We start from the raw sequence: 26,827 nt of genomic DNA on the forward strand, positions 1-26,827 counted from the left end.
TGGCCTTTTCCTTGGTACCATAATGTTCATTTAAAGAATTGAATTCTAAATTAAAGTTTTGATATTTTTAATTCAAGGATGTACATCACAACAAAGTTACACAATCCACACTATCAACCTGAGGTATTAGTGAAAGTAACCCTGTTGAACTTCATGGTAACACCTGTTGGGTTGGAGGACCAGCTGCTGGGCATTACTGTTGCTAAGGAGCAATCTGACCTGGAGGCAGAGAAGAACCAGCTTATTATACAGAGAGCTAAGAATAAGAGGTAGGCTGGCAGGATAGCTATCTAAATTATTACAGCTACAAGCAATGCAGTGATAAGAATATGGAACCAACATCTTGGATATCTTCAAATGGTATGACCAGACAAAATGTGGAAGTGGATACCAACAGAGTGACAAAAACATGGCATATTAATTTGTTGTTGATAGAGATAATCAGTGGCGAAGGTATTGTACAGCATAGATGGATATTATTTTTTATAATTAAGTAAATATGCACCATATTGAATTATACTATTATATTTCAAATAAAAGTTATAGATGGTAGTTGAGGTTCTCACAGCTATTAAGTTGGCCATCTTCTGGGTTATAGTGTCATGTAGAAATCTACCAACATTTTAGAGGTCCTTGCTGCCTTTATCATCAGGGTAATGAGTAAGTCACACGCATGCCAGACTACATGGCGCTACAACCCTGAAGTTATAGATCTCAATAATACTAATATTTTATGTTATGTACAGATCTTTTGTCTGATAAGCTGTTTTAGAGAAAACATTGGTTTCAATAAAGTAAATGTGAGTCAAAGTGAATTTGGTATAGACTGCTAGTATCAGATTTATTGATAACCTTTAAGTGGTTTGGCAAACTGATAAAATAATGCCATGTTCTACTTATTATTCCATTATACAGAAATTGTATAACACATACTAGTGTTTTATCCATGGATTGATTGTCATAGTTACTCAATTTTCTTAACAGTTGTTTTCATTTTGGGATTTATTTTAGAATGCTGAAGGAGATAGAAGACAAGATACTAGAAGTTTTGTCTGCATCAGAGGGCAACATCTTGGAGGATGAGACAGCTGTTAATGTGCTCAGTTCCTCAAAGTCACTGGCCAATGAAATCCAGGACAAACAGTCTGTGGCTGAGGAGACTGAGAAATCTGTCGACAAGGCTCGGCTTGTGTACAGACCCATTGCCAATTACTCTTCTGTCCTCTACTATACCATTGGTATGTTTCGATGTGGTGTTTATAGACAGGTAGTACGTAACATGAGTTTCAAAAGTATTCCACTGGAAAAATAAACAAGAACTACCAGAATGTTAGACAAGACATACAAGTAAAAACACTACAAGAAGATATGGTCAAATTAAGGAGGCTGAGATTATTATCATAACCCTGTACATTGGAAATTTAAATAATTTAATTGTTCAAACATTTGTCCAATGCCTGCACCTTCTGTTGTATGTCATGCCTTGTCTATTTGCTGCAGCTGACCTGGCCAACATCAACCCTATGTACCAGTATTCTCTGATATGGTTTGTGAGCCTCTTCAAGGCTGCAATTGACAACACAGAGAAGGTGGAAGATGTTGAACAACACATCACAGTCCTCACTAAATGCTTCACATACTCATTATACGTTAATGTCTGCAGGGGCTTGTTTGAGAAGGTAAGTCCATAGTCACTCAGTATGAACATTTGCATATCACATACATTCTGTCTTTATCTATAATAACTTATTGAAGGTTCATAATGTGAACAGTAGCCCAAAACCTTGTCAGTCTGTACAGTAAGTTTCACAATATATGATTTACATTTTCACCTATTTTCCAGATTTTCAGAATATGGTTGAACTTATAATAATGGCATTTAGAGATATATCACTCAGTTGTAGCACCTTATTTAAGTTATGTTGCTGTTAGAATTGTTACAAAATGACGGACAGATAGACATACAAAGAAATTAATTTAATTTGTTATGTTTACCCGATCAAAATCCAAAACGAATCTGTCAAGAAGGCAAGAAAATGTGCTCTTTTCTGGCTTCAAACAATACTTTCTCTTACTGCTACATGATCTATAAACAAAAAAATATAACCTACAGTACCAACCTAATGTGAAAACTAGCCCTTACTGAGCTCCTGTACATGTGGCGACAATAAAAGACCATGTGGCCTGTCACAAGAGTGCTGGGTGTACATATGGTCTGCTTATTCATTCTGTGTATGTTCTACACATCTCCTTTCTATTTACAATGGTCATGCATTATTTTGTCCAGATGATATTCTGTTTCTACATGTCATGTTATTTTGACATCATGTATTTTTTCTAGTTTTTACAGAGTGCCAGTGAAAGTAATACAGAGATAAATTTTGAAAATGTAACAAGCCATATGGTGTCTTGCACAGAATGTTCTTTTAGTGATATATAAAATGTAATTATTTGATATTGTTATTATAAAAAGTAATGTTGCCTCTGTTCTTAAGCATTCTAACATAAAGTATTATAGCTTCTTAATCTCAGTAATAGATGGAGGTGAGTGGTTCACTTCATGCTGCAGTCACTTCACCACTGTACTTCCAGTACATTTTGGGTAAGAGGCTGGGAAGGCTTCAGAGCTGGTCTGGGCACAAAAATGAAGAGAAAAGTCCTTCATGTAACCAGAAAATTTCATGGAACACAGTCCTTCATGAGAAACTGATAGTCACACAGTTAATCAAAAACTTAATCTTTTATGAAGCCTGAAGGTTTTCTACTGTTTCCATGTTGTAATTATTATTATTATTATTATGATCAATTGTTTAATTGGTCCACAAGCAGCCAAAAACTTCAGGCGTGTTGCCGTCATAACTCGGATGCTTGCAGCCCAGGTGAAACTGTAGCCACAGCTTGAACCACGAGATGGGCGGCTACAGTGAGTTGGGCTCGTGTGCACGTAGTAGTCGGAGCGACCCAAGAAGCACAGCCTTTTGCATCCAGCTGAGTAATGTTTCAGCATTACGCTGGCATGCCGGAATAAGCTTAATGTTGGCCAGCAGTGACGACTTGACTCCTCCAAGAACTCTGATTATAAGGACGATTAGTCTGACAGTGAATCCTGGGTACAGCTGTCTTAGCTCAAACACAAGGTCTTGATACTTGGTCCGTTTTTCAGCCTCCTTCACAATTATTATTATTATTATTATTATTGTTGTTGTTGTTGTTGTTGTTGCTCTGTCAGGACAAGCTGTTCTTCTCCTTTATACTGACTGTGAACCTCTTGAGGAACAAGAATCAGTTGGACGTTCGAGAATGGATGTTCCTCTTGACAGGGGGGATTGGTTTGGGCAATCCATATGCAAAACCTGTTGCCTGGTTGCCACAGAAGAACTGGGATGGTTGGTGCCAGCTTGATGATCTGAATAATTTCAAGGTGTGTTCTGACATTGATAACAGCTGGTTTCAGTCCCCAGCTGGGCTTATGGGATAGTTCCCTCTCCTGCTTGCTTTTCAGAAAGTTTAAAATAATCCAGGTAGCATGCTATGCTCTCTGTAAGAAATACTCTACTATTCACTGGTGACTGGTAAAATGTTTCATATATTTTTATAGCAAAAGATGGCAGAGTATATGCAGTTTGTCACTGGTAATATAGATGGGTTAGGAAAAAAAAGTTTTTCATTACCTACAGACCATAAAGTCCCATTTATTTCCAGGGTATTCGTGTTCACATGGAGAAGAATCAAGACAAATGGAAGGCAGTGTTTGATGATGCAGAACCCCAAAATGCCAAGTTTCCTGCTCCTTGGCCTGAGAAACTATCGGAGTTTGAAAACATGCTTGTTCTCCGATGTATACGACCTGACAAACTTGTTACAGCTGTTCAGAACTTTGTGCAACGTATGAACACTTTACTTTCTGAGTTATCACTATTGAATGGATTAATAATGATTGAGTGAGGGTCAAACAGGGTTACAGCTGCTTTGTTGAAGTTGTATTTTTAATTTAATGCATTCTTATATTTAGTGAACTGTGACTATTTCCTTTTTGAATATCCCACTAAAATAATATAAATACTAATTGACTGATTTTTGTGAAGCTCAGCACAAACAACATGCCATTTGAGACATCTTATTGATACTTTTAAATCTCAACATTAACAGCATCAACATTATGGCTCTGTGAACTGCTCAGGTGGGATTAATACTAGTGCCATTGAGTGTGGAGTCATAAAATTTTGTATGACTTTAGATCTTTGGGAAGAATGCGTCTCAGCATAGTAGATAATACTACAGTGACTGCATTAAATATTTTTGTTTGTTGAATCAATAGAACTTGAAATATAAAGATTGACATGCTTTAAGCACATCTACAAATGTTGTATGAAACATTTGTATCTTGTTTCTGCTATACTTTGATTATTCTGAAATTATAAATCCAGGAGAAGTTCATAATAGAACACAAAGTTTCAGATTGAAAATGTTAGTTCTGTGGAATAAATAATGAGAAATTGAAACTTCTCTGAATCCGTAGATTTTAAACATTTGGAACTATGAAATGCACCATGTTAATTGTTAGTGTTTTTAATATAGTTCTTTTCAGTTAAATAGAACCAGTGTTTTCTGTTAAATTTCCATTTTTTTGTGCTCTAATCACTCTTCTTCTTTTTTAAATGAAGAAAAATATTATTTCTTAATCCTTATTAAATTTTCATCACAATAATCATTATTATCACTGTCTTTATCATCATCCTTCCTAGTTTAGACCTGTTTGGCCTGTTATGGTTGTTACATCACATTGTTGGTACACAGAGCCTGTTCAGAGGTTTGTAGGCATCAAGCCTACTATTGGACTTGTTTCTTGTTGGCTGGCAGCCATCTGGTTAGGATTTATTATTGCGTTCAAGGTATGTTTTCTTATTGGAAACAAGTCTAAAAGACCAAGCCACATTTATAGGTTGGAAATGTGGGCCACACTTTAAAATGAGAAATAAAAATTTTACACGTGTAAATATAACTTTCCTTCACTTCTTTATCACAGAACAAGAATAAAAAAATCTATTTTAATTGAGGGCTGCAAAAAGAATTCAGAAGTTTGTATGTGGCCCTTAACATGCTTATTGGTGAAAGTAGATAAAAATGCTCAGAGATAGAATGGTCTGTGTTCGATTTCCAAACATAATTATAAAATATCAGTCCAGAGGTAAAAGATGTCTACAGAAGACAGCTAAAAGGAAGGGATAATTATGTTTTATTATGCATGTTACATGCAAACTGAGTAGAGTACTGGGAAGGAGATAGTGTTAATTGTTTCTGATGATGATAGATTGTATTCTCTGTGCTATCAACTGTAGACAACTTGGGGAAGGAATATGTGGAGCCACCTACATTTGACCTGACTTCATCCTTCAGTGACTCAAATTGTTGTGTGCCACTCATCTTCTTCTTGACCCCCGGAGCTGATCCCACAGCTATACTCCTCAAGTTTGCAGATGATCAGGTGTGTTTGTGAACAAACTTAATAATTATTCATAAAAGAAGACATGTCCCTTAGCTTTGCTGCTTCTTTTAAAATAACTGATAGAACTTTGTAAGCCTTATTGTAATCTGAGCTTCATCATATCACCTGATGAAATCTTCAGTTTTGTTGCCTAAATTTAAATATAAATTCTATTAATGAAAAAGCTTTGTTTGTCTTTAATTTGTGTGCTTTGTTATTTCTAGGGCTTTGGAGCAAATCGTTTATATATTCTTTGCTTGGGTCAAGGGCAGGGCCCCATTGCCATAAAATTGGTAGAGGAAGGCATCCATAATGGGACATGGGTCATACTTCAAAACTGTCATTTGGCAGAGAGCTTCATGCCAACCCTTGAAAAGGTGAGGTCACACCTCCAGTTGGAGGGACATCAAAAGGCAGATAAAATTATGCCTACAGAAATTAATATTTCAAGCTCATTAGAACTACCAAGTTTCCTGATTTTTCTGGGCATATTCTGCGTTTCTTCCTGGGCTCAGAAAAACGTTATGCAGATATACAAACAGACATTATCGTGTTACATTTTGAATGCAGAGTTTACAGTTAAACCCTCATTCTACTCTTAAAAATGCTAAAGGTAATTATGTTACATTTCTGACAGATTGTAGTCTGAAAAAGATAATTTGTTGCAGTAGGAACCTTAAGTTATGTATTAAGAATTTGTGTCGTTCTTGCAGTGTTTTCATGCTGTAAGCTTTCTTTTATTCATCTTACACATGCTGTATTATCACTCTGATGACAATAAATACAGTGAAATATGTCTTCCTCAACCTTCCTCTTGAAATCAGTCACAAAACTGCATCCTTGCATGCATAGTAATTATCTAAATGGTATATAAGACCATAAATAGTGAAATGAAATTTAGAGTATGCAATGAGGTTAGTAATACTGGTGTTGAATTAAATGAGGGACTACTTGCAGATGGTGATGCCAGTCTGGATGAAAATAACTGTAGTGGTTGTGGTAGTAGTAGTAGTTATTAGTGGTAATAGCATTGAAGAGAATGTTTTAATTACTAACAGAAGACAATCAATTTATAAACAATGTGCTTGAAGAAGAATTAGATTTTAGTAATAATTATAACAAGCTGGTGATATAATTAAACACTGCTGAATGATTCCTTAAAATTCCTCTATAGTGCAGTCTCTAAATTGTTCAGGTATGTAGATTACTTAAGGAGTTTTGATTTACTGTGAAAAGTTGTTCTTAAGAAGTTTCTGGGAGATACAGGTAGAATGCTAACTAAGTTTTCAGTCATCAAAGTAATTAATTCTGTGCAGATTTGTGAGAGCTTCACACCTGAGACAACACATCCTGACTTCCGCTTGTGGCTCACATCATACCCAGTTGCACATTTCCCTGTGCAGGTGCTGCAGAATGGGATCAAGATGACTAATGAACCCCCAAAGGGACTTAGGGCCAACATCATCAGGTAACATTAGGACAAGTCTTCCTCCCATGAACTATTTAAAGTAACCTTTCTGTATGCATAATGATAGTAGATGAATTTTATTAATGCTGCTCAGAAGGGGAAGTTAATAAAAATATAAACAAAATTTTGGTGAGGAAACCTTTTGCTAAGTGGCTGCTTGTGAGACCAACAAATGTCTAGCTCCAGTGGTTTATTAGTTGTCGACATCAGAACAAATGCTAATATAGATTTTATACATTCATCATTTTGTTCTCTTACATTCTACAATAAGTTACCTTAACAAAAGTTGTATATTCTTCAAATGTCAGTTACCATACATCATTTCAGGACTCTGTTTTAAGTGGCACAAGTGTTGCTCTCATCTCATAAGTTAATGCATCCACTATGTTGGTTTAGCTGATTATGGGAAATTAGAAGTTTAATTTTGGGTTAGCTTTTAGTGGCATAACTTTTATAACAAATTTAATAAAAACCATCCAGCAATTCTTGAGTTGAAACATGCAGAGAGACAGACAGACACAGTCAGCCCTATATGCATTCATTTTGTAAAAATCATGCAGTGAACTTAAAATAATTAAGGAATATAGTAAATAGAAAGCAAATCAGGAGTTTATACTTTAAAATTATATGGCGCAAGTAAAACATAAGTATAAATATAAATGTTAAAACAGAATGAGAAATTCAATTGTTATTAATATTTTCCTTGGTTACACAGGTCATATCTCTGTGACCCAATCAATGATTCTGAGTTCATTGAGAGTTGTAAGCAGTTGGATAACTTTAAGAGGCTGCTGTATGGACTATGCTTCTTCCATGCACTGGTTCAGGAACGACGCACATTTGGGCCTCTGGGTTGGAACATTCCATACGAGTTCAATGAGATAGATTTATGCATCAGTGTTACACAGTTACGAATGTTTCTTGATGAATATGAGGTATGGACCAAGTGACTTAATTTCCAACATAATTGAATCTGGATATACACCTGTGCTCTTTTTGTGATGTGGCACACACACACACACACACACACACTCTCTCTCTCTGTCTCTCTCTCTCCCCCTCCCCCTCACTCTTTATTACATTCCATGGATCCATAAGACAGTCAGATGACAATAGGATGTGGGAAAAGTCATAATAATAATAATACAATACATATTATAAAGTACAATTCATACTATTATATAAATTTCACATAATACAATCAAAGGATTCTATATAAATTTAAGGATAAATCTTATTATTCCATTTAAATTCTTTGAATCCTGATGCTATCAGACCAGTTAATTTAACAATATATCTTACTCTGTGTTATGATATATGTAGTGTAATTTGCTTTGCAATAATAAATTTGTATCCTCAGTAAATTAACATCAAAGCCAAAAACTGCAAATAAACATTTGGAAGATACTTGTAGTTCACTTGAGCTGCATTCTTTTACTGCCAATTTTTATGTATCCTGAAATGCAGGATATTCAATATGAAGCACTGAAATATCTCACTGGGGAATGTAACTATGGTGGACGAGTGACCGATGAATGGGACCGCCGCACACTAAACACTATCCTGGCAAAGTTCTACTGTCCTGATCTTGTGGAAGAAGACACTTACTACTTTTCTCCATTTGGTATGTTTAAGGCATTCAAATTAGGTTTGTAAACAAGGGCTGTTTCAGTTTGATATAAGCTTGAGGTGAGAATTAGGAAACATTCTGGGTATCAAGACAAGAGAGAGAATTTTCTCTCTTAGACCAATTTTTTCACTGTAATCACAGTTTATAACACTAACTACTTCTTTTTACATTGCACTGAAGTGTACTACATATCAATATCAGATCCTTTCAAGAGAAAAATTTCCATAATTAGTTGTATCTAGGGCTTGTGAATATGAAAATCTTAGACACCAGTGTCAAGCCCTTTCTCACATCTCACTGCATTTAAATATTTGCCACAGAAGCTGGTTAACAACATGTATTTTTATTGTGCTATGTAATAACATATACCAGTTTTGTGATAGTTGACTATTTTCTTATGAATTTATTTATGGCAGAAAAAAAATTTTAACCACAGGTAGCCCTCAATTTGCGCCGATTCAGAATAACGCTGATTTTGAAACCAGCAAGTCAAAAAGTGAAAAAAAAATATTTCACTATTATTTATGACGTTTTACAATGAATCTCATACTGATTTTATACTAAATCGTAATTCTTACATAGCTGATTTTGAATAAAAATTATAAATACAGTCATCTATGCAATTACGTGTTTCGTTAACTCGAATTTGCTCCAATGAGATTGATAAACCAGTAAAAGCTGTTTGTGAAATGCAAACTTTTGCATATGCGAGTTTGTTCTCATGCAGTTTCATTCCTGGCGCTTTAAACTTTCAAAGGACTAATTTAATCCCAGCGGAGGGACCGGGGTAATTTCTACTACGCGATTTTCTATAGGTCGGCGTCTTACATGAATGCAACTATTGCATAACAGCAGGGATGACTGTACACTTCAATCACATATAAGAATCGCAGTCAATTGCGGGAACCAACAATTTGCCGATTGTATGTGTATAAAATATATTTTTTAAATTCCCTTTATTTTATTTACGTTATTTCAGAGCTTTAAATGTAATGTCATTATATTACTCATCAATGTTTGTGTGCTGGGAACGCATGTCATTGACTTCCTATTGATTTACATTATAAAAGAGTTTCAATTTATGCTGGTGCGTCCAGGAACGCATCCTCGTCGTAAATCAAGGGCTACCTGTATAGGGTTAAATATGTTGTAAAAATGTATATATTCAATCTTTTACACTTATGTGTACCAGAATTTCAAGACAGTGGAACCCTGTACTTGCATTGCTTTGGGATTGATGAAAATGGTGATGGACTGGGAAAAATGTTGTACTATCTGAGCATGTGTCTTATGGGACTAAGGAGAAAAATAAAAATTTCATAGGATAGCCAGTCTCTGAAAATAGATGCAAAGTTGGGTTTTCCTAATACAAAACAAAAGTACTAACCACTGGTGGATTGTTTAATTTGCATATCAATTTTTAGTGTAAGTTAATTACATCAAATTTAATTTGCATTAAGCTATTAATTTAGCAGCTGAAGGGTGACAACGGAATTTGGACTTGGTGTTTTCTGTTCATTGGGTTCTGAAGTTTCTTTCTCCAGAGGTAGAGTGGCTGGAATGTGAAAATTCTTCACCTCCATCTGGTATCTAAGTCATGAATGTTTGGAGTGTTACTTTCACCCTCCATGCACCTTCTTGGTGTGATAGTTATTCACAAGGAAACTTTATTGTTTTACTTTTGTTGGCAGCACTGATGGGCCAATATAAATTAAAGTTTGATATGCTAGACAGTGTTTAGTGTAGGTTAACTATGCAAAATTTCATCAGAATCAGGCAAATAGTTTAAAAACTGAAAAGTGTGGCAGCAGTTCTGTTCTTCATCTGCTGGAAACATCAATAAATTACTGTTTCCTGGGATATTGTACCATGTAGTCTGGCAAACTTTAGCTGGAATATAGAGTAAATCATTGCAGAAGACTTAATACTTACTCCTGTGAGAATCTGAAATCGCACCATTAGTAGATCATTTTGGTTCAAGATCAAATTTGTTTTTCAAGTTAATATACATCTTCTTTACCAGATGTTATAACAATTCCTACAGTAAGATATGAGTTATTTCAATGAAACAGATAGACGGATATTCCAAGGATCAAGGAATTATTAGGGTGTGATTTGTTTGATGTAGATATCTACTATGCTCCAAAGGGAAAAGAGAATGATCTGTTTGTGAATTACACGAGCCAACTGCCCCTCATCACTCACCCTGAGGTATTTGGCCTGCACGAGAATGCTGATATTAAGAAGAACCAGCAAGAGACTGAGCAGCTACTGAACAACATACTGCTGACACAGGTAGCTGTGATAATCTCTTATTTAAAATGAACACACACACACACAGTGATTCTTTACATGTTTTGACAGTAGTTGACTCATTACATTACATTTGTATTCTATATTTCCTATTGTCTGAGGTACATATAATGCAAATGAAGATGACTGTTTCTTGGTATGTTGAAGTAGAAGTTCACTAATGTTTCAGAAGTACTGGTTGTCTACATTATCAACACCCTGAAATATCAATAAACATTTACCAGACTACATGGTTAAATGTCCCAGTAAATAGTCATCTTCATACAAACTGCTGTGAGAACCTGAAATCTCATAGAATGAGTTGATTCTACTCTGTGTCATCCACATAGTTGATGTGTTAGGTTAATGCATTCTTCATTTGTTTTCATTGCTGCTCAGGATAGAACTGTAAGTACATGTGGCAGATGTCTTTTGCTTCTCAATGGATAATTTGCAACTTTGAGGTACATAATCCTAGTATTGACAGACACCCCTTAGACAATTTTGCCTATACCTTGTTCTTCTGCTTCTCCTACTACCCCTCTTTATAGATTTTTTTTTCAGGTTTATGTGTTCACCAGTTTGAATTCCCAGCAAGTATCCATTACAAACATTTTCTTTCCACCACTGTATGAACTACTCGTATTCCATTTGGTGTCCATACATTAAATATCTTGATCACTCATTTTTTTTACATGTCCATGCCACCAAAATATCTGCTTTTCTGGCTTCTTGCACAATGTGTTATATTTTTTCTATTCTTTTTCTATTTCTATTCACATGTGTTTTTATCTGTTCCAAAGTTTCATTTCTGCAGACTTATCTGAGCATATGCCATATAAATTAGGATAACTTAAGATACTTTGGCTTTTGTTTATTTAATTACAGTATATTATGTCAACTACAGTTGTTATGTATTGTCCAGAACTGTAGTGTATTTAATAACAGTGACTTGGCAAGGCAGTGGGTGCAGATGTCACGGCCTGGTATACTAGGGGAACTGGGGGAAATTACAGCATATAAGTAATGTGAACTTTGAACTGGAGAGCTCCTAATAATAAAGAATGGCAATTATTCCATTGTGGCATTCAGCTGCATGCAAATCATTTACATTATGGGAAAACTCTTTCAAGTAGACAGATCCAATTGATTGGCAATCCATTGGCTGAAGTCACATGACATTTCATTTCTACAGTAGAATGAAGTCCATTGGTCACAATGGCTAGTATCTAGGATAAATACGTGAGGTGCTATTGTATTGGTCAATGTAGTGACTGAATTTCTTAAACCTGTCTTGAGTCTGCTCTGAAAAATTGAATGCTTCTCAAAAACTTTATCCATTCCACACTGAATGCTTCCCATTCTGATATTTATTTAAAGACTTTTTTCTGTTCATGTATTTCCATGACTATGTATAGTTTATATTATCAAAAAAGTTTGGAAATGTACACAAAACATAACAATACTGGCAAATCCAGAATTTGGCTTTTTGACATTTGTGAATGGCACCACTGATGTCATATTGTCTGAGATCAATGACCAGTACATGAGCAGGGTGTGTGATACCTATCTGATTAGGTGACACATCATGACAGAGGATCCCTTCATGATCATACAACAGGCTAAGAGCTCCCCATGTGGGGGATTCACTGCCCAGAAGCTCATACAAAGTCTTCATGTAATGTGCCTGTTGTTTTGTTTGATTTCAACAGAACTTTGAATGTGTTGACATTTTAGTAAAACTTCCCAAGTGCCAAATTTCATAAGAACCTATTTAGCTGTTTTTGTTATTATACATGGACAGTCATACAGAGATCCTGAAGCTAATAGATACATATTTGCAGCTGTTAGTTATGAATGGGCTTAAATTTCATGAATAGTTGGTTACAGTTGATGAGATATGGTAGGACATATTTCTTTCATGGACCTTCTCAATCATCAAATAAATCCAGGTATGAAGGGTCAGTACTTTAAGTATGCTGTCTCTTGTGCAGTATTACAAATGTTTGAGTGCAAATAATCAGGAATAACTCTGTGACAGGCAACAGTTTTCATTTCATCCATATGGGACTCAAGTATTATCTTCACTACAGTCAAAATTTGTGGTAAAGAACTTTACTGTAATGCACACATCTTCATATTGGTTAACAGTTCTTTAATATCTGTTTTTATGTCATTATAGTGTCTGTTTTTGATTGTAGGCATTTAATGATGTACCTTATTGATCTATAATGCTGCATCCTTAGGATATAGTGTTACAGGTAAGCAAGAATTGTTTTAGCATTTTATATTTTTGTGGATGTCCTTACTTCCTCGTGAGACTAGTATTCATCTTTATCATCTGCATTGCAGCTTGTGCACAATCCACTTGATTATGCATCACACAGGCATACCATTAAACAATTAAACCAGGAGTTAAATTTTGGCTGGCAGCCTCATAGTGTGGGGTTTTAAATCCACTGTTCCCTTATAATGAAGGTTGATTTAAAAGTACTTTTAACCATCCATCTTTTATTAAACAATTTTGATCATGCTTGGTAAATAATTTTGTGCTGCCTCCTTAGGTCTTTCCTGTAGTGGACTATCTCATGACTTTCACATTCTTGAACTTTTAGCTCGTATTTAAACTATAACTGTATTTTTATACTCTAATTTTAAAAATTAGCAGCATGAATGTTGGAATTAACTTGAAATTAAACACATTATTGCAGTGAACTATTCTTGACACCCTAATCTTTAAGCACCCTACATATTTTTTAATGAAATCCTAATGCAAAACTTGTCATAGCAGCACTATATGCAGAATCTAATATTTATAGATTATCACTGTTGACTTGTCACCCTCGGTGGTCTAGTGGTAGCATAGCATGCTTGTCACTGGACCCAAGGTTTGTGGGTTCAAACCCGGCCAAGGTCAATAATAGTCCATAGCATGACTTCCTTCAGAGGGGAAGTAAAGCTTGCAGTCCCATGTCATAGCTTTACGGCAGGTAAAATAACCTTACAAGCATGAATGATATGTATCATAAGCAAGATTCAGCGGCCATTTCTCTCTCACCCATGTCTTTGGTAGAGAAGTCCCTACCAAATGTCTAAAAAAAATATAGATGATAAACCTCTGAAAGGAGGCCCCTATGCTCTATGAAGAAGATAAAAGGGTATAAGAAAACTATTTGACTTAATGGTACTTACAGCATACACTGTAAATGTTATGTTCACTGAACCCAATTTCTGGCATATTACATAAAACAACATAATTATACTGATATCTTGGTCTGAGCTTTGAAGGTATGTATCACCTTGATGCAGTATTAACTTCATACTTTATTTTCCTAGTGAATGTAAATGACTTGTTGCGTGAGTTGTCTATGTGTACAATTTTGAACTACATATAGAAGTATGTTTCCATTAATTATATGAGGGACTATATAGTTAACATCAGTATTGGTGCAATGTTTTAAATCAAAATATCTGTGAAGACCTGAACAATGTCTTATTTTCTACAGTGCATGGAAGTGTTGTTGGATCTGTTGTGTTATTCATGAATCCTTGGCATTACAATGACTAAATTTACTACAGAGGTATCATTATTTCATACTAAAGTTGAGAGTAGGAAGCATTAAAAATTACAGGTTTTAAATGTTAGTAAAATGTAGGGTTTTGTTTGTTTTACAGATGTTCTTTAACCTGTAATATACAACATTTATGCTTTCTTCCTCACAGAAATGAAAATATGATTTAACAAAATACAGAATGACTCATGGGATAGTCATGTCTGTGGCCTGCTATCAACAGAGCCCTTCATACATGAATTTTGAGTGCTTTTTTCATACTCTGTTTAAAATGATACTTTCAGACCATTTCATCCAGTCATTTACTTGAAAGCCTAAATCCATTTTTATATTTATTTTGTTATATATTGATCTCATTATTTGCAACAAACCAGAAGTTTAATTTGTGTACCATATAGGGCTTACATATCAAAACTTTGTGAAAACAGAAAATATTTACCTGGGAAATGTTATCTCTCTCATAATCTGAGAGATTTTTCTATGTTCAGTTTTAGCCCTTCAATTAAATACAGTTCTTCTGCTATATGCACATCAGCTGCTAATGTTGTATGCAGGGACTTGAACATATTCAAAACAAAAATTGTTACACTTCATCACATTCTATAATAGTCTAATTTACTTAATTTATTTAAATTATTATTACAAATATACTTATGTATTTAGTAGCAATTTTCTTTGTGTATTTGCATCCTCTGCACTAGTGTATTTTTATATTCTGTTTGTTATTACCTTTCTGTATTTATTATTGTTTCCTGTGATCATCTCTTGTGCTGTAACTGTAATTGGCCTTCTGGATGTTGATACAGCACACTAATAATAAATAATTGACTTGAAGGTCATCTAGCATGCACTCAGATTTTGTCTGTGAAGGTCAGAATGTAGAGGTCTTGTAATGCTTATATCTTAATTGCATCCTGCTTGTGTTCCTCAATTTTTACAATACTTTTATTTTCCGTCGTTTCACAAGCTTATTGTTAAAATCACATAAAATTTCACATAAAATTGTTACATTTTTAAAATTGACGACATGTTTCGATATACAATTCTATCATCGTCAGGTCTATCAAAATTAAAATTAAAATCTGGTGTATCTGTTGCTCTGCTTATATTGATTTTGTTTTTACCCGTTTTTGATTTTATTACATCTCCAGGCTTCTTCCATTTAATTTTGGAGACTGCGCCTGGGTGCCTATATCTGTAAAATCAATTTTAATTTTCATATCGTGATTCTGGCTACCGACATAGGAAATGGAATAATTTTACTCTAATTTTATATTTATTTTAAGGAATTACTCAAATATATCGTATTACAAGCAAAAGAAATGCAATCACAAAATATAAAGTATTATAACATACCGGGTTGTGTGTGATGTGCGTGTCCGTTGTTATTGAATGGCAGACAGCAACTGAGTTGTGAGTATCGTGTGTGGCTATATATAGGTGAAAGTTGTTTAGGGGGTTGGGTCAATGGACAGTCCATTGACCCAACCCCCTAAACAACTTTCACCTATATATAGCCACACACGATACTCACAACTCAGTTGCTGTCTGCCATTCAATAACAACGGACACGCACATCACACACAACCCGGTATGTTATAATACTTTATATTTTGTGATTGCATTTCTTTTGCTTGTAATACGATATATTTGAGTAATTCCTTAAAATAAATATAAAATTAGAGTAAAATTATTCCATTTCCTATGTCGGTAGCCAGAATCACGATATGAAAATTAAAATTGATTTTACAGATATAGGCACCCAGGCGCAGTCTCCAAAATTAAATGGAAGAAGCCTGGAGATGTAATAAAATCAAAAACGGGTAAAAACAAAATCAATATAAGCAGAGCAACAGATACACCAGATTTTAATTTTAATTTTGATAGACCTGACGATGATAGAATTGTATATCGAAACATGTCGTCAATTTTAAAAATGTAACAATTTTATGTGAAATTTTATGTGATTTTAACAATAAGCTTGTGAAACGACGGAAAATAAAAGTATTGTATTGAGGTCTTGTAATGTTGATCTTAGTGTTGTTCACAAATGTACATGTTTTATTAATGATTTCTTTTTGGTCAGGATGCACTTTTAGCAGAGAGCTCAGCAAAGTCTCCAGATGAAGTAGTGCTGGAAGTGTCAGCTGATATATTGAATAAGCTTCCCAGGAACTTTGACCTGAATCTGGCTGTGGAAAAGTATCCTACACAGTACAATCAATCCATGAACACTGTGCTGGTCCAAGAGATGGGACGATACAATGTCTTATTGACATGTATTGAAAATAGTCTCATCAACATTCAGAAGGCTGTCAAGGGTATATATAACTATATGAGTTGTAACAAATAACAAGACTGTTTTTGTGAAAAGAAACACTGTATGTTACTACTGCACAGACAATATGCTGAAAATAATTTTTCAATAATCTGTTACATACTCTTATCACATTGCTTTCATTATCATTAAGTAATTTAAAATAAGACCCATTCAAAAAAAAAAATTTAGTTTCATAAACATGGAAAAGTCACATAAAGCTAAATCAAACAAGTACAGTTGATGAGCAAGTAAAGGGTGTCTATATTAGTATTATACTAATTTAAATGTAACATGTTTAATTTTGATTGGTAGTAAGTTTAATCATTATCTAGGACCCATTCATGTTTATATTGTTTTAAAACATGTTTAGTATTATGTTTGGTTTTGTAATGCACCAAGTTATAATAACAAAACATTCATTATTTAACATTGATTTTTCTAATGTCATACACAATTCCATTTAATAATCTTCTGGCTCAGTTAACTATTATTATATGGGAAGAGGGTATTTAAACACCCATTTTTGTGGGGCTGACAGCTTATTTTGAGTATAAATTGTATTACTGTAGTACTGAGAAAATGTTTCTATCCATGAAACTATTAGTGCTATAATTAAAGGCATTGAAAGAAAATATGTTGCCCAGTTTTACAATGTTATATTTTAATGGTACAGAGTTTTTTTTCTTCAAAACAGGTTATAGATTCCTGAATTAAATTAAAAACAGAATATATAAATATAGATTGCTCATATTTTATTACATGTTGTTCTTTTCACATTGAAACAGAAAATTGTTTTAGAAGTTTATTTTTATATTGAAAATACAAAACCACAGGTCTATACACAAATTCACTTTGCACTCTCTTCTTCTTTATTGAACAAACACAGCACTGCAGCTTGCCAGTATCCAGTGTGCTAGGTGCAAGATAAGTCAGTGGATTGGCTTGTGGGGTTGGGGTGGTTTGAGGTTGAGAATCCTTTCTTTCTATTCATTCATTTCCAACAAATTTTGAAGTTTAGTCAAAGAGAATTTTTGATGGTCTGTTTAGCAACTTGACTACAAGAAGATGTTAGAATGATATAACTATTTAATATTGTTAAATCTAGCAGGATAAAAAGTAATTGCTATGCCCACTTCCACATTCTCTGACTAATTGAATAGCTATTAGCTATTCTGTATTCTTTGTCAACCTAGCTCATGTGCTGACACTAGTTTTCAGCAGTGGCAGGGTTATGAGCTCTCCCACATTCATCATAGAAGTTTCTTTCTGCTGTTGGTTTATGCTCATTTGTCAGTATGCACACATCTCACTTGTCTTTCCAAATCATTGCTGTCAAGATACCTCTAACTCTAGCATGTGTGTCATCCCATTTACATTTTAGCATCTTATTATGAAAGTCCTCAGGCATTCCTGTATGATTCTGTTTGACAATTGCACAACAGTTGATAATTCTCATAAGTATAACCAGTTATGTTGCAAAGTTTGTGAATTTTTCTGCCAAAGCGTTTGTTCTTTTTAAGAATGTATTGCTTCAAAATAACTTTCCCTTTGAACTGCACAATGATTTCATCTACAGCTAAATGTTTAAATGGATTATAAAATTTAGCATAGGTGTCATACAGTTTATTGAAGAGTGATCTTATTCTCCAAATTCTGCCATCGAATTCTGGTGAGGATCAACCTTTTATTGGAGGTCCCATTAGATCAGCGTTTCTCAACATTTTTTACCCTTGCAGAACCCTTGAAATAATAATCATGTCTCAGGGAACCCCTACATAAAAATTATTATATATCATTATTAATATCTTTCTTTCTCTTCTATAAACCTAAAGTTCATAAGGAAAACATAATATATTTTTTCTGATAGCTGGTTTAAGCAAAAAATAACTTACGTGTTTCTCGAGTTTATTGGGGAAAAAAAACTGAAATCAAACTGCCTGTTCAAGAGACCTTATACAGAGGTTTTCATTCACACAAAAAATTAACCCCCATATCTGTAAACACAAAAAATAACATAACCAATATCGTATATAACACATATAAACAGAACGAAAACAGATAATAACTACTACAATAACTAAATCGTTTATTGACAATGTTGAAAAAGCATAAGATAAATCAAGGTAAAATGCCATATGAACAAATATATGTTAAAGGAAATGTTATTTTTGAAGCCAATTTAGATAATAAAATTTACTTTTCTATTGTGAAACCTGTGCTTGTCTTTTGGTACACAAATACTTAATTCAGGGTCGAACTTTAGATAAACACACATGGATTTCATCTTCAGCTGAAAGGAGATGATTTCTGTCTTTGTTCTTGATACTTGTTAAATAAGAAAAAGCTTGCTCACACATGTAAGAGGTTGAAAACTGCAGCAATATATTTATTGCTTTCCTATGAATGGCAGGATACTCTTCTTTCACAGAAATCCAGAACTTGTCCAGGGATAGGTCAGTAAATCTCATCTTGAGTGTATGATCAGATTGCAGCCCGCAAAGTTCTTCCTCTTCTCTTAAAGTCAAGTTTTCAAGATGAACAGAAGATTCAGAGTGTGGATCCCTCACCCAATCATACACTTGTGTTGAAAGGGAAGGATAATAATGTTTGATTTTGATCAACAGTTCTTCCAGGTGGGTTTCAATAAGACTTGAAATTTGCTAATATCCTTCTTTACTTTTAAGCCCCACCAGTAACTGAAACATCTCAAGATTCCCTTTTGCAACATGATTTATTCAAAGATTCAGTCTTCTTTTAAATCCAAGAATCTTGTCACTTGAAGTCAATATATTTTCTCCAGGGCCTTGCAGTGACTTGCTCAGCTGATTCATGTGATGAAAAATGTCTGCCAAGTAGGCTAGCCTCTGCAACCATTTTTCGTCATCAATGCACTTGGCAAAATCTTGCTTATTGCTTTCTTGAAAGTATTACTGCAGTTCATCTTTTAGCTCAAACACCCTATTTAGAACTCTTCCTCTACTCAGCCACCAGATTTCTGTATGTAGCAAGAGATTTATGTGCTCTTTGTCCAGGTTTTCACACAGCTTTTTAAACATTCTGGAGTGAACTGGTCTTTGTTTAATAAAGTTAACCATTTTTGTAGCATCATCAAAAACTTTTTTCAATTCATCTCCAAGAGATTTTGAAATCAGCAACTCTCTGTGAAGAAAGCAGTGTGTTGAGACAACATCAGCATTTTCTTGTTTTACGTGAGAAACATAACCTCTTATGGAGCCAACCATGGATGGGGCACCATCAGTACAGATGCCAACATAGATAGTTCTATTAGGAGGGACCTTTTGTTTCCAGATATGAGGACAAAATATTAAATATATCTATTCCTTTGTTTGTCTCAGGCAATTCTTTGAAACAGAAAAAGTTTTCTTGAATTTCACCCTCATTGACAAATCTTACAAAAGCTACAATGTGACATTTATTGGTAAGATATGTTGATCCATCAACCTGGATAGAAAAACTGCTATTTTTCAGTTTATCACGCAAAACCTCTTCAGCGTCATGTGACATGTCATCGATACATCGACTTATTGATAAGAAACTTTCATTGTAAAGACGAACCTTTCTTGTGCCTGTTTTTGCACTAGTGCAGTGAAATTTGTCAGGAGATAGCAATTCTTCATCACTTGCCTCTTCAGAATTGTCTGGATGTTTCCCCTTCAAAAATCGCCACATTTCACGGTCAGACATTTCTGTAATATAAAATAAAATATATAAAAAAGAAGATAAATAACTTGACAGTCATTCATAAGATAGTGTAATTGCGTCATATTGTTTATTTTATTATTTTCAATTTAATGACAAATACTGGCAACAAAATACTGGACTACCTATGGGTGCCCCCACGTCTAGCATATTATCTGAAATATTCCTCCAATACTTAGAACATAATAATATAATAAACATTTTAAATAAAAACCATATCCAATACTATAGCAGATACGTAGATGACATATTAATAATTTACAATACGGAAAAGACAAATATTCAACAAGTACTTAACGAATTTAACAACATAAATCAAAATATTCAATTTACAATAGAACTTGAACAAAACAATACAATAAACTACCTAGATTTAACTATAATTAGAAAAACAAAAAGATTTGAATTCAAAATTTATAGAAAACCAACTACAACAAGCACCATAATACATGCCTCTTCTTGCCACCCCTTCGAACATAAACAAATGTCCATAAATTACTTACTAAACAGAAAAAACCTATATCCAATATCTACAAAAAACAAACAAATAGAATTAAACATCATCCAACAAATTCTCAATGAAAACGGATATAATAATCACAAAATAAATATAAAACCTAATAAAACAACAAAACCTAACGAAAATGAAAACATACAAGATAAATGGGCCACTTTTACATACATAGGTAAGGAAACCAAATTCATAACAAAACTATTTAAAGAAAACAAAATAAAAATCGCTTTCAAAACAAAAAACACAATAAAAAACCTCCTCAAACAAAAACCACCAATAAACATAAACAATCAATATAACTTACCGGGTATATACAAATTAAAATGTAAAGACTGTCCATTAACATATATAGGACAAACTGGCCGCACTTTCACACATAGATACAAAGAACATATTGCAGCCATAAGACACAATAAAGACAGTTCTGCATACGCAAAACATATTCTAAATACAGGACATGCATATAATACAATAAACGAAACAATGGACATATTAAAAATAGTACAAAACAAAAAACATAGGAATACAATAGAAAAATATTACATACAACAAACATATAAACAAAACATTTGTCTAAATGACAATAACATATTCCTTAATAACCCCATCTTCAATGCACTACAGATCATTAACCCCAACCCCGACAGCCACCTTTCACTTACTCCTTCCACAAGCAACCACAGTCAGTATTGACCCACACCTATACGATGACAGTCGTACTTCTGGACATATCGGAACATACAATCAATCCTACATCTAAGGTATGTTTTATTTGTTTTTATTTATATCTTACTGCTACTTTTATCTATAATTTATATATTTTGCATTTTATTCTCTAAATTCTTTTATAAATTCTTTCAAATTCTTTAGTGTTTCTTTCAATCTTCTACTTACAGACCGATATGTACATCTGATTAAATTTAAGAAAAGACAACACCTCGCCCAAATTCGAAAAACAAATGGCATAAAACATCACCAAATGGAATAATATTTGAGTTTTAAGTTCGAAAATCTTATACACCTGAAGATGGTTTTATAAAAACTGAAACATGTTGTGTAAAGGATGTTCCAAAGTGTAAATCGATCAATCGATATGGAACGTCAATAATATTTTATTATCTTAATTATAAGAAATTTTAAATATTGTGATAAGACGGATGAAAATAAATAATTGATAAATAACTTGATAAATAAAACTTAAACAAATAAAACTGAAGCAAATAAAGGCAAACAGAAGAAATAACTTTGGAAGACAGAGAGAGAGAAAACACACACACAAACTTCTCATAAATTAACAAAATAATCAAAAACATACTTAAATTTTTAAAATTCATGTGAGCAGATAACATCCCTAAAGGACGGGTAAAATATACTAAATAATGTGGGTGAATGAGGGACTGTACCTGCATGCCAGGAAGCACAAACAGGACTGATTAAGACCATGCATGCGTCCTGTACTCAAGTGAGTCACTCGATGATATGTGAATCCGCCATGTACAGCTCCTGTACAGTGTACAGTGTACACTGACCACTACAGGCGGTTTCATATTGGCGCTGTATAGACGTCGCTAAATATATTTCTTATGATTATTATACTTCTAAATGATATAACAGGTTGAAGACTTTATTATAATACCCAAGAATATGTCGTACGTGTATAGTAAAATTACGAATATGAAATTAAACACAAAAATGACTCAAAAATACATTTACATATGATTAGCCTATTCATCACTATTTCTCGCGGAACCCAAGGGTTCCGGGGAACCCCGGTTGAGAAATGCTGCATTAGATTGAAGATACAAGAGGCACTTTATTTGAATGAGGATTTCATCATCTGCCATCTTTTTTCACTTCTTCATTGACACAATCCAGCTGTTGGTGGTAGAGACTAATAAATACTATAACTAGTATTTAGACACACTTGATAATGACAGATAATCTAGACTTCTTGATATGACTGTATAGGAGATGTATAAATATTTGGCACTTACCATACGAATGGGGCATAATAAGTAGGATGGACTGATAGATTACTGGTCCACTTTTGAACAGCTCTATATGCTGTTTTACAGTAAAATGATGAAACAGATTACTACAATTTTGCATCAACCAGACAAGGCTGTCAAGAACTATGGAACTATGGATTTCATGGTCTTGATCAACTTCCAGTCTCATTATTACTATAGCCTACTACCATATTGTTTTCATCAAGCTCACTTTCACTATCAGATGAGATTGCTTCTTCAGAATCAGAATCAAAAATTAGCTCCTCTTCAATTTCTGTTCTGTTCCTCAAAATTTGTACCATTATGACAAGAAGAAAATTATATTTTGTTGAGAGATGTAGTTTTACACTAGTTCTCACTAGCATATCAAGAATACATATGTCATTCTGGGTCTACCAACCTTAGAATTCATCTCATTACAACTGGCAAAGTACAAATGCATGTTGTAGGAAAGATTTTGTATTCAGTATTTCTAATAGTAATCTGGTCTACTAATATGTTCTCTCCAAACTCACACACTATCTCATCTGCTGCTGACAAACTACAATACTTATTTTGGCATATTTTTAGCATTCCTTGAGGCTTACATTCAGAAGTTGCTTACAAAACCTTGAATACATGATAATGTCATGACCATGTGACTGAAAATTGACAAATTCTTGGTAAAAAATATATATATAAAATAGCTGTCCCAATATACGCTGTGTAGGCACTTGGGGGGAGAGGAGATATAGCTCCTACTCATTCTTAACCTCGGCACTAGGTGGAGGTGAGTGGTTAGCGTCAAGCCCCAGCCATGCTTTACCCCTGGGAAAGGACCCCAGTACCCATTGAATAGGAGGCTGGGTGGGCCCCAGAACTGGTCTGGACACAGAGGCTACAGGAAAAATCCTCTGCCCCCATCGGGGATCAAACCCTGAATGTCCAGTCCATAGCTAGTCACTATACTGACTGAGCTATGCCGTCTCATATATATATATATTTGGTATTCAGCAAATATTAAGCCAGACTTTGTGGTCAGGTGGTTAGCATTCCATATTTGTAACTGAGAAGTCCCAGGTTTGAATTTTTATCTAGGAACTGGCTATCCCAACCCATACTATTTCTTGATTTTCTTTATTTTTACCAGATCATGACTAATTGTTTTTTGGTCTTTCAAATCCATAATTTACTATCTTCTTACCATATGATGATACATAATTTACACAGTTAAAATGAATTCTTAAATAACCCAACAATCATGCAAGGCAGATATGAAAAGAATTGACATATGATTCATAAGTATTATATTCTTACTTCTAGACCACCAAGTGTTCTTATTCTTTGATGTGAAATGATTTAAATTTTTGACCAGGATATGTGATGATATCATCAGAGCTGGAAGAAGTGATGACAAGCATCCTGACTGGGAGGATCCCATCCATGTGGATGCAGCAGTCATATCCATCTTTGAAACCACTTGGCAGCTACATTACTGATTTCCTGGCTCGACTTGACTTCCTCCAGGTGTGTTGAAATAAAACTGTGGATTTTCTTCGTGTTTTGCCAACAGAATATCTTTCACTTATCTAAAATTAAAGGTTTTATCTATATGTTGGATTGTGATTAATTAATGAGCTGATCTTAAATTCTTTTCAGTAGAAAATTGATTGATGTTATGTTCTAACGTAAAGTTGATTTGTGTCAGGATTTACCTGCAAAAATTGTCCATTTATGTTGAATTAAGACTTTCATTAAAATGTTGGACTGAGATTAATTCATTAGCTGATTATTTAATATCCATTAAATGACAAATGGATTGATACTACTGGCTGCACTTTATACCCAGGGATAGCACCTCTGGTACCCATTGTAGGCCCTAGAACTGGTCTGGATGCAGAGGTTAGAAGAAAATCTGTTTGTCCATGTTGGGGATTGAAGTCTGGTTGTCCATTCCATAGTCAGGCAATATACTGTCTCCAGGTTAATTTCGGAGATAGGGACTAGCTCTCTTGATTGGACCCAACAGAGTAGGTTTTACCTGAAGACGGAGATAGACTCCAATCTCCAGAACATCATGTTTTATTAGCTTTATTTAGTCTTGAACAGTCCAAAAAACAGTTTGCTTCTACTCCAGCTTATTTAATTATGCAAAAAATATGTATATATTAATTTAGTTTAATAAAATTAAGTAATGGAATAGATTTAGAAAGCAGAGAGAGAGAGAGTGAGAGAGAGTGTGCATGTTGATGGTGACAGCTGGTGGGAGGTGGGAAGAATGTTAGGGGAGGTAGCTGTTAGGTAGACTGTTGGGAAACATTTTTGTCTGTTCTTTCATTAACTAAGGTACAGCTCATCTGAACTGAGATTAAAACTGGGTACAACAAGTAATACAAGTTAAAGTATCATGAATACACCAACCTGATCAATAGAATGAAGGGTAATGAGTGAGGTCTTAACTTGTTTACATATTAAAGAATTACTCTATATTTAGTGAACATAAATATGTGTAAAAATTTATAGAGATGTTTGTGCTTACTTCTTACAGAAATGGTTTGTAGATGGGCCCCCACCAACATTTTGGCTGCCTGGGTTTTTCTTCACACAAGCCTTCCTCACAGCAGCACAGATTAATTCAGCTCGGAAATATAAAATCCCAATTGATATGCTTGCATTTGATTTTGAGGTGAGAATAATTTTAATTGTTGTGTAACTCTTTTCTGAGAATCACTTTAGTACTTTCAATGAAGCTAGTCATTATGGAAACTACTATTCCTGAGTTCCCTTCATCTTGTTTTGAAGAATTCATGAATTTTAAGATAATGATGTTCCTACTTGGCAAATGACCTGGATAATTAGTAGCCAAAAGAAATGTTGGTCTGTTGATAAATTATTTGTATTTGAAGTCTGTAAGAATTCATTTATCAGAACTCTTTTTATATGTTCTCCATGCAGAAAGCATAAAATTCATAACTGGAACGCTGGTTCTGACCATGTTTCATCTCTGAAATTACGTAGAAAGTTTCAGTTGAATTTGATACTGAAATTGTCACTGAAAGTTTTCAGGTAAATTTAGTTTTGATGTATTCCGTTCAATTATTCCTGCATATTACTTGAAGTTAAAACTGACCTTTGTGAGTTTTTTTAAATTATGTATTATATAGAAAATTAAGAACTAAGTACATGAAGTAGAGTCCTTGAGAAGCTGATAGTCACTCATGTAGTCAGGAAATTATCAGCCGTTTATGAAACATGGATGTTCATTATCATGTTTACAAGAACCTGCTACTGGACTCTATTGTGTGTCAGTTGAATCTAGTCCATATCCTCACAACCTGTTTCTTTAATATAATCCTTCCATTTTTGCCTAGGTGTCTTCCATGCTTCATTTCCTGTGAATTTAATTTTCCCTTTATTAATCAGTATCATATTTTGTGATGAGTACAAATGACTTTATACTGATTTATGTTGGATTTTGAAGATTTTCATTATGCAATTTCTGCAGCCTTTTGTTATTCATCTCTCAAAGAACCAAATATACTCTTTGGTGCCTTGTTATACTGTTCCCTTGTTAATGTGACAGACCAAGTTTTACACACATATAAAACAACAGCAGAATTGTAGTTTTGTACTGTAATTGTTATGCTTTTGGATAGGAGATGGGAATGCAAAAGGTCCTGAACTGAATTGTAGTAAGCATTATATATATACTCTGTATATATGTATATTGTGTGTGTGTGCATGTGTGTATAGTCACTATAAGTCTATCAATTTAACGCCATAATTGTCAGTACTTTAAAACAATATACTATAATATCACTACCTCAAGTTACATACC

The 26,827-nt window shown here is 34.1% G+C and overlaps 1 protein-coding gene and 1 long non-coding RNA gene across 16 annotated transcripts in view; one reads left to right on the top strand and one right to left on the bottom strand.

Moving 5' to 3' along the window:
- The window catches only part of Dhc36C (Dynein heavy chain at 36C), a 111,713-nt gene that overhangs the window by 83,231 nt on the left and 1,655 nt on the right, over nt 1-26,827 (top strand). For 8 of the 15 annotated variants that reach the window (XM_087353394.1, XM_087353393.1, XM_022066152.2 and 5 more), the window contains 15 exons: nt 78-269; nt 1,012-1,238; nt 1,501-1,679; nt 3,230-3,421; nt 3,703-3,886; nt 5,340-5,485; nt 5,710-5,862; nt 6,802-6,953; nt 7,669-7,888; nt 8,421-8,577; nt 10,712-10,878; nt 13,122-13,136; nt 16,534-16,768; nt 24,365-24,516; nt 25,538-25,675. In XM_087353394.1, coding sequence (XP_087209520.1) covers nt 78-269; nt 1,012-1,238; nt 1,501-1,679; nt 3,230-3,421; nt 3,703-3,886; nt 5,340-5,485; nt 5,710-5,862; nt 6,802-6,953; nt 7,669-7,888; nt 8,421-8,577; nt 10,712-10,878; nt 13,122-13,136; nt 16,534-16,768; nt 24,365-24,516; nt 25,538-25,675 — 2,509 coding nt within the window. Of the gene's footprint in view, nt 1-77; nt 270-1,011; nt 1,239-1,500; nt 1,680-3,229; nt 3,422-3,702; nt 3,887-5,339; nt 5,486-5,709; nt 5,863-6,801; nt 6,954-7,668; nt 7,889-8,420; nt 8,578-10,711; nt 10,905-11,065; nt 11,284-13,076; nt 13,137-16,533; nt 16,769-19,195; nt 19,393-24,364; nt 24,517-25,537; nt 25,676-26,827 lie in introns of those variants that run through there. The other 7 variants (XR_015536350.1, XM_087353397.1, XM_087353401.1 and 4 more) reach the window with 7 other exon arrangements.
- Nucleotides 51-15,326, bottom strand: LOC110830951 (uncharacterized). Its single transcript, XR_002543426.2, has 3 exons — nt 15,177-15,326; nt 14,887-15,004; nt 51-219 (listed from the first exon to the last, which is right to left on the bottom strand). It is a non-coding gene; the product is annotated as an uncharacterized LOC110830951 (long non-coding RNA).

The sequence above is a fragment of the Zootermopsis nevadensis genome, unplaced genomic scaffold, assembly GCF_977971745.1.
Source record: "Zootermopsis nevadensis isolate Lab colony 2312 unplaced genomic scaffold, Znev_1.0 Znev_ptg000022l, whole genome shotgun sequence".
NCBI classification, from domain to species: Eukaryota; Metazoa; Arthropoda; class Insecta; order Blattodea; family Termopsidae; genus Zootermopsis; species Zootermopsis nevadensis.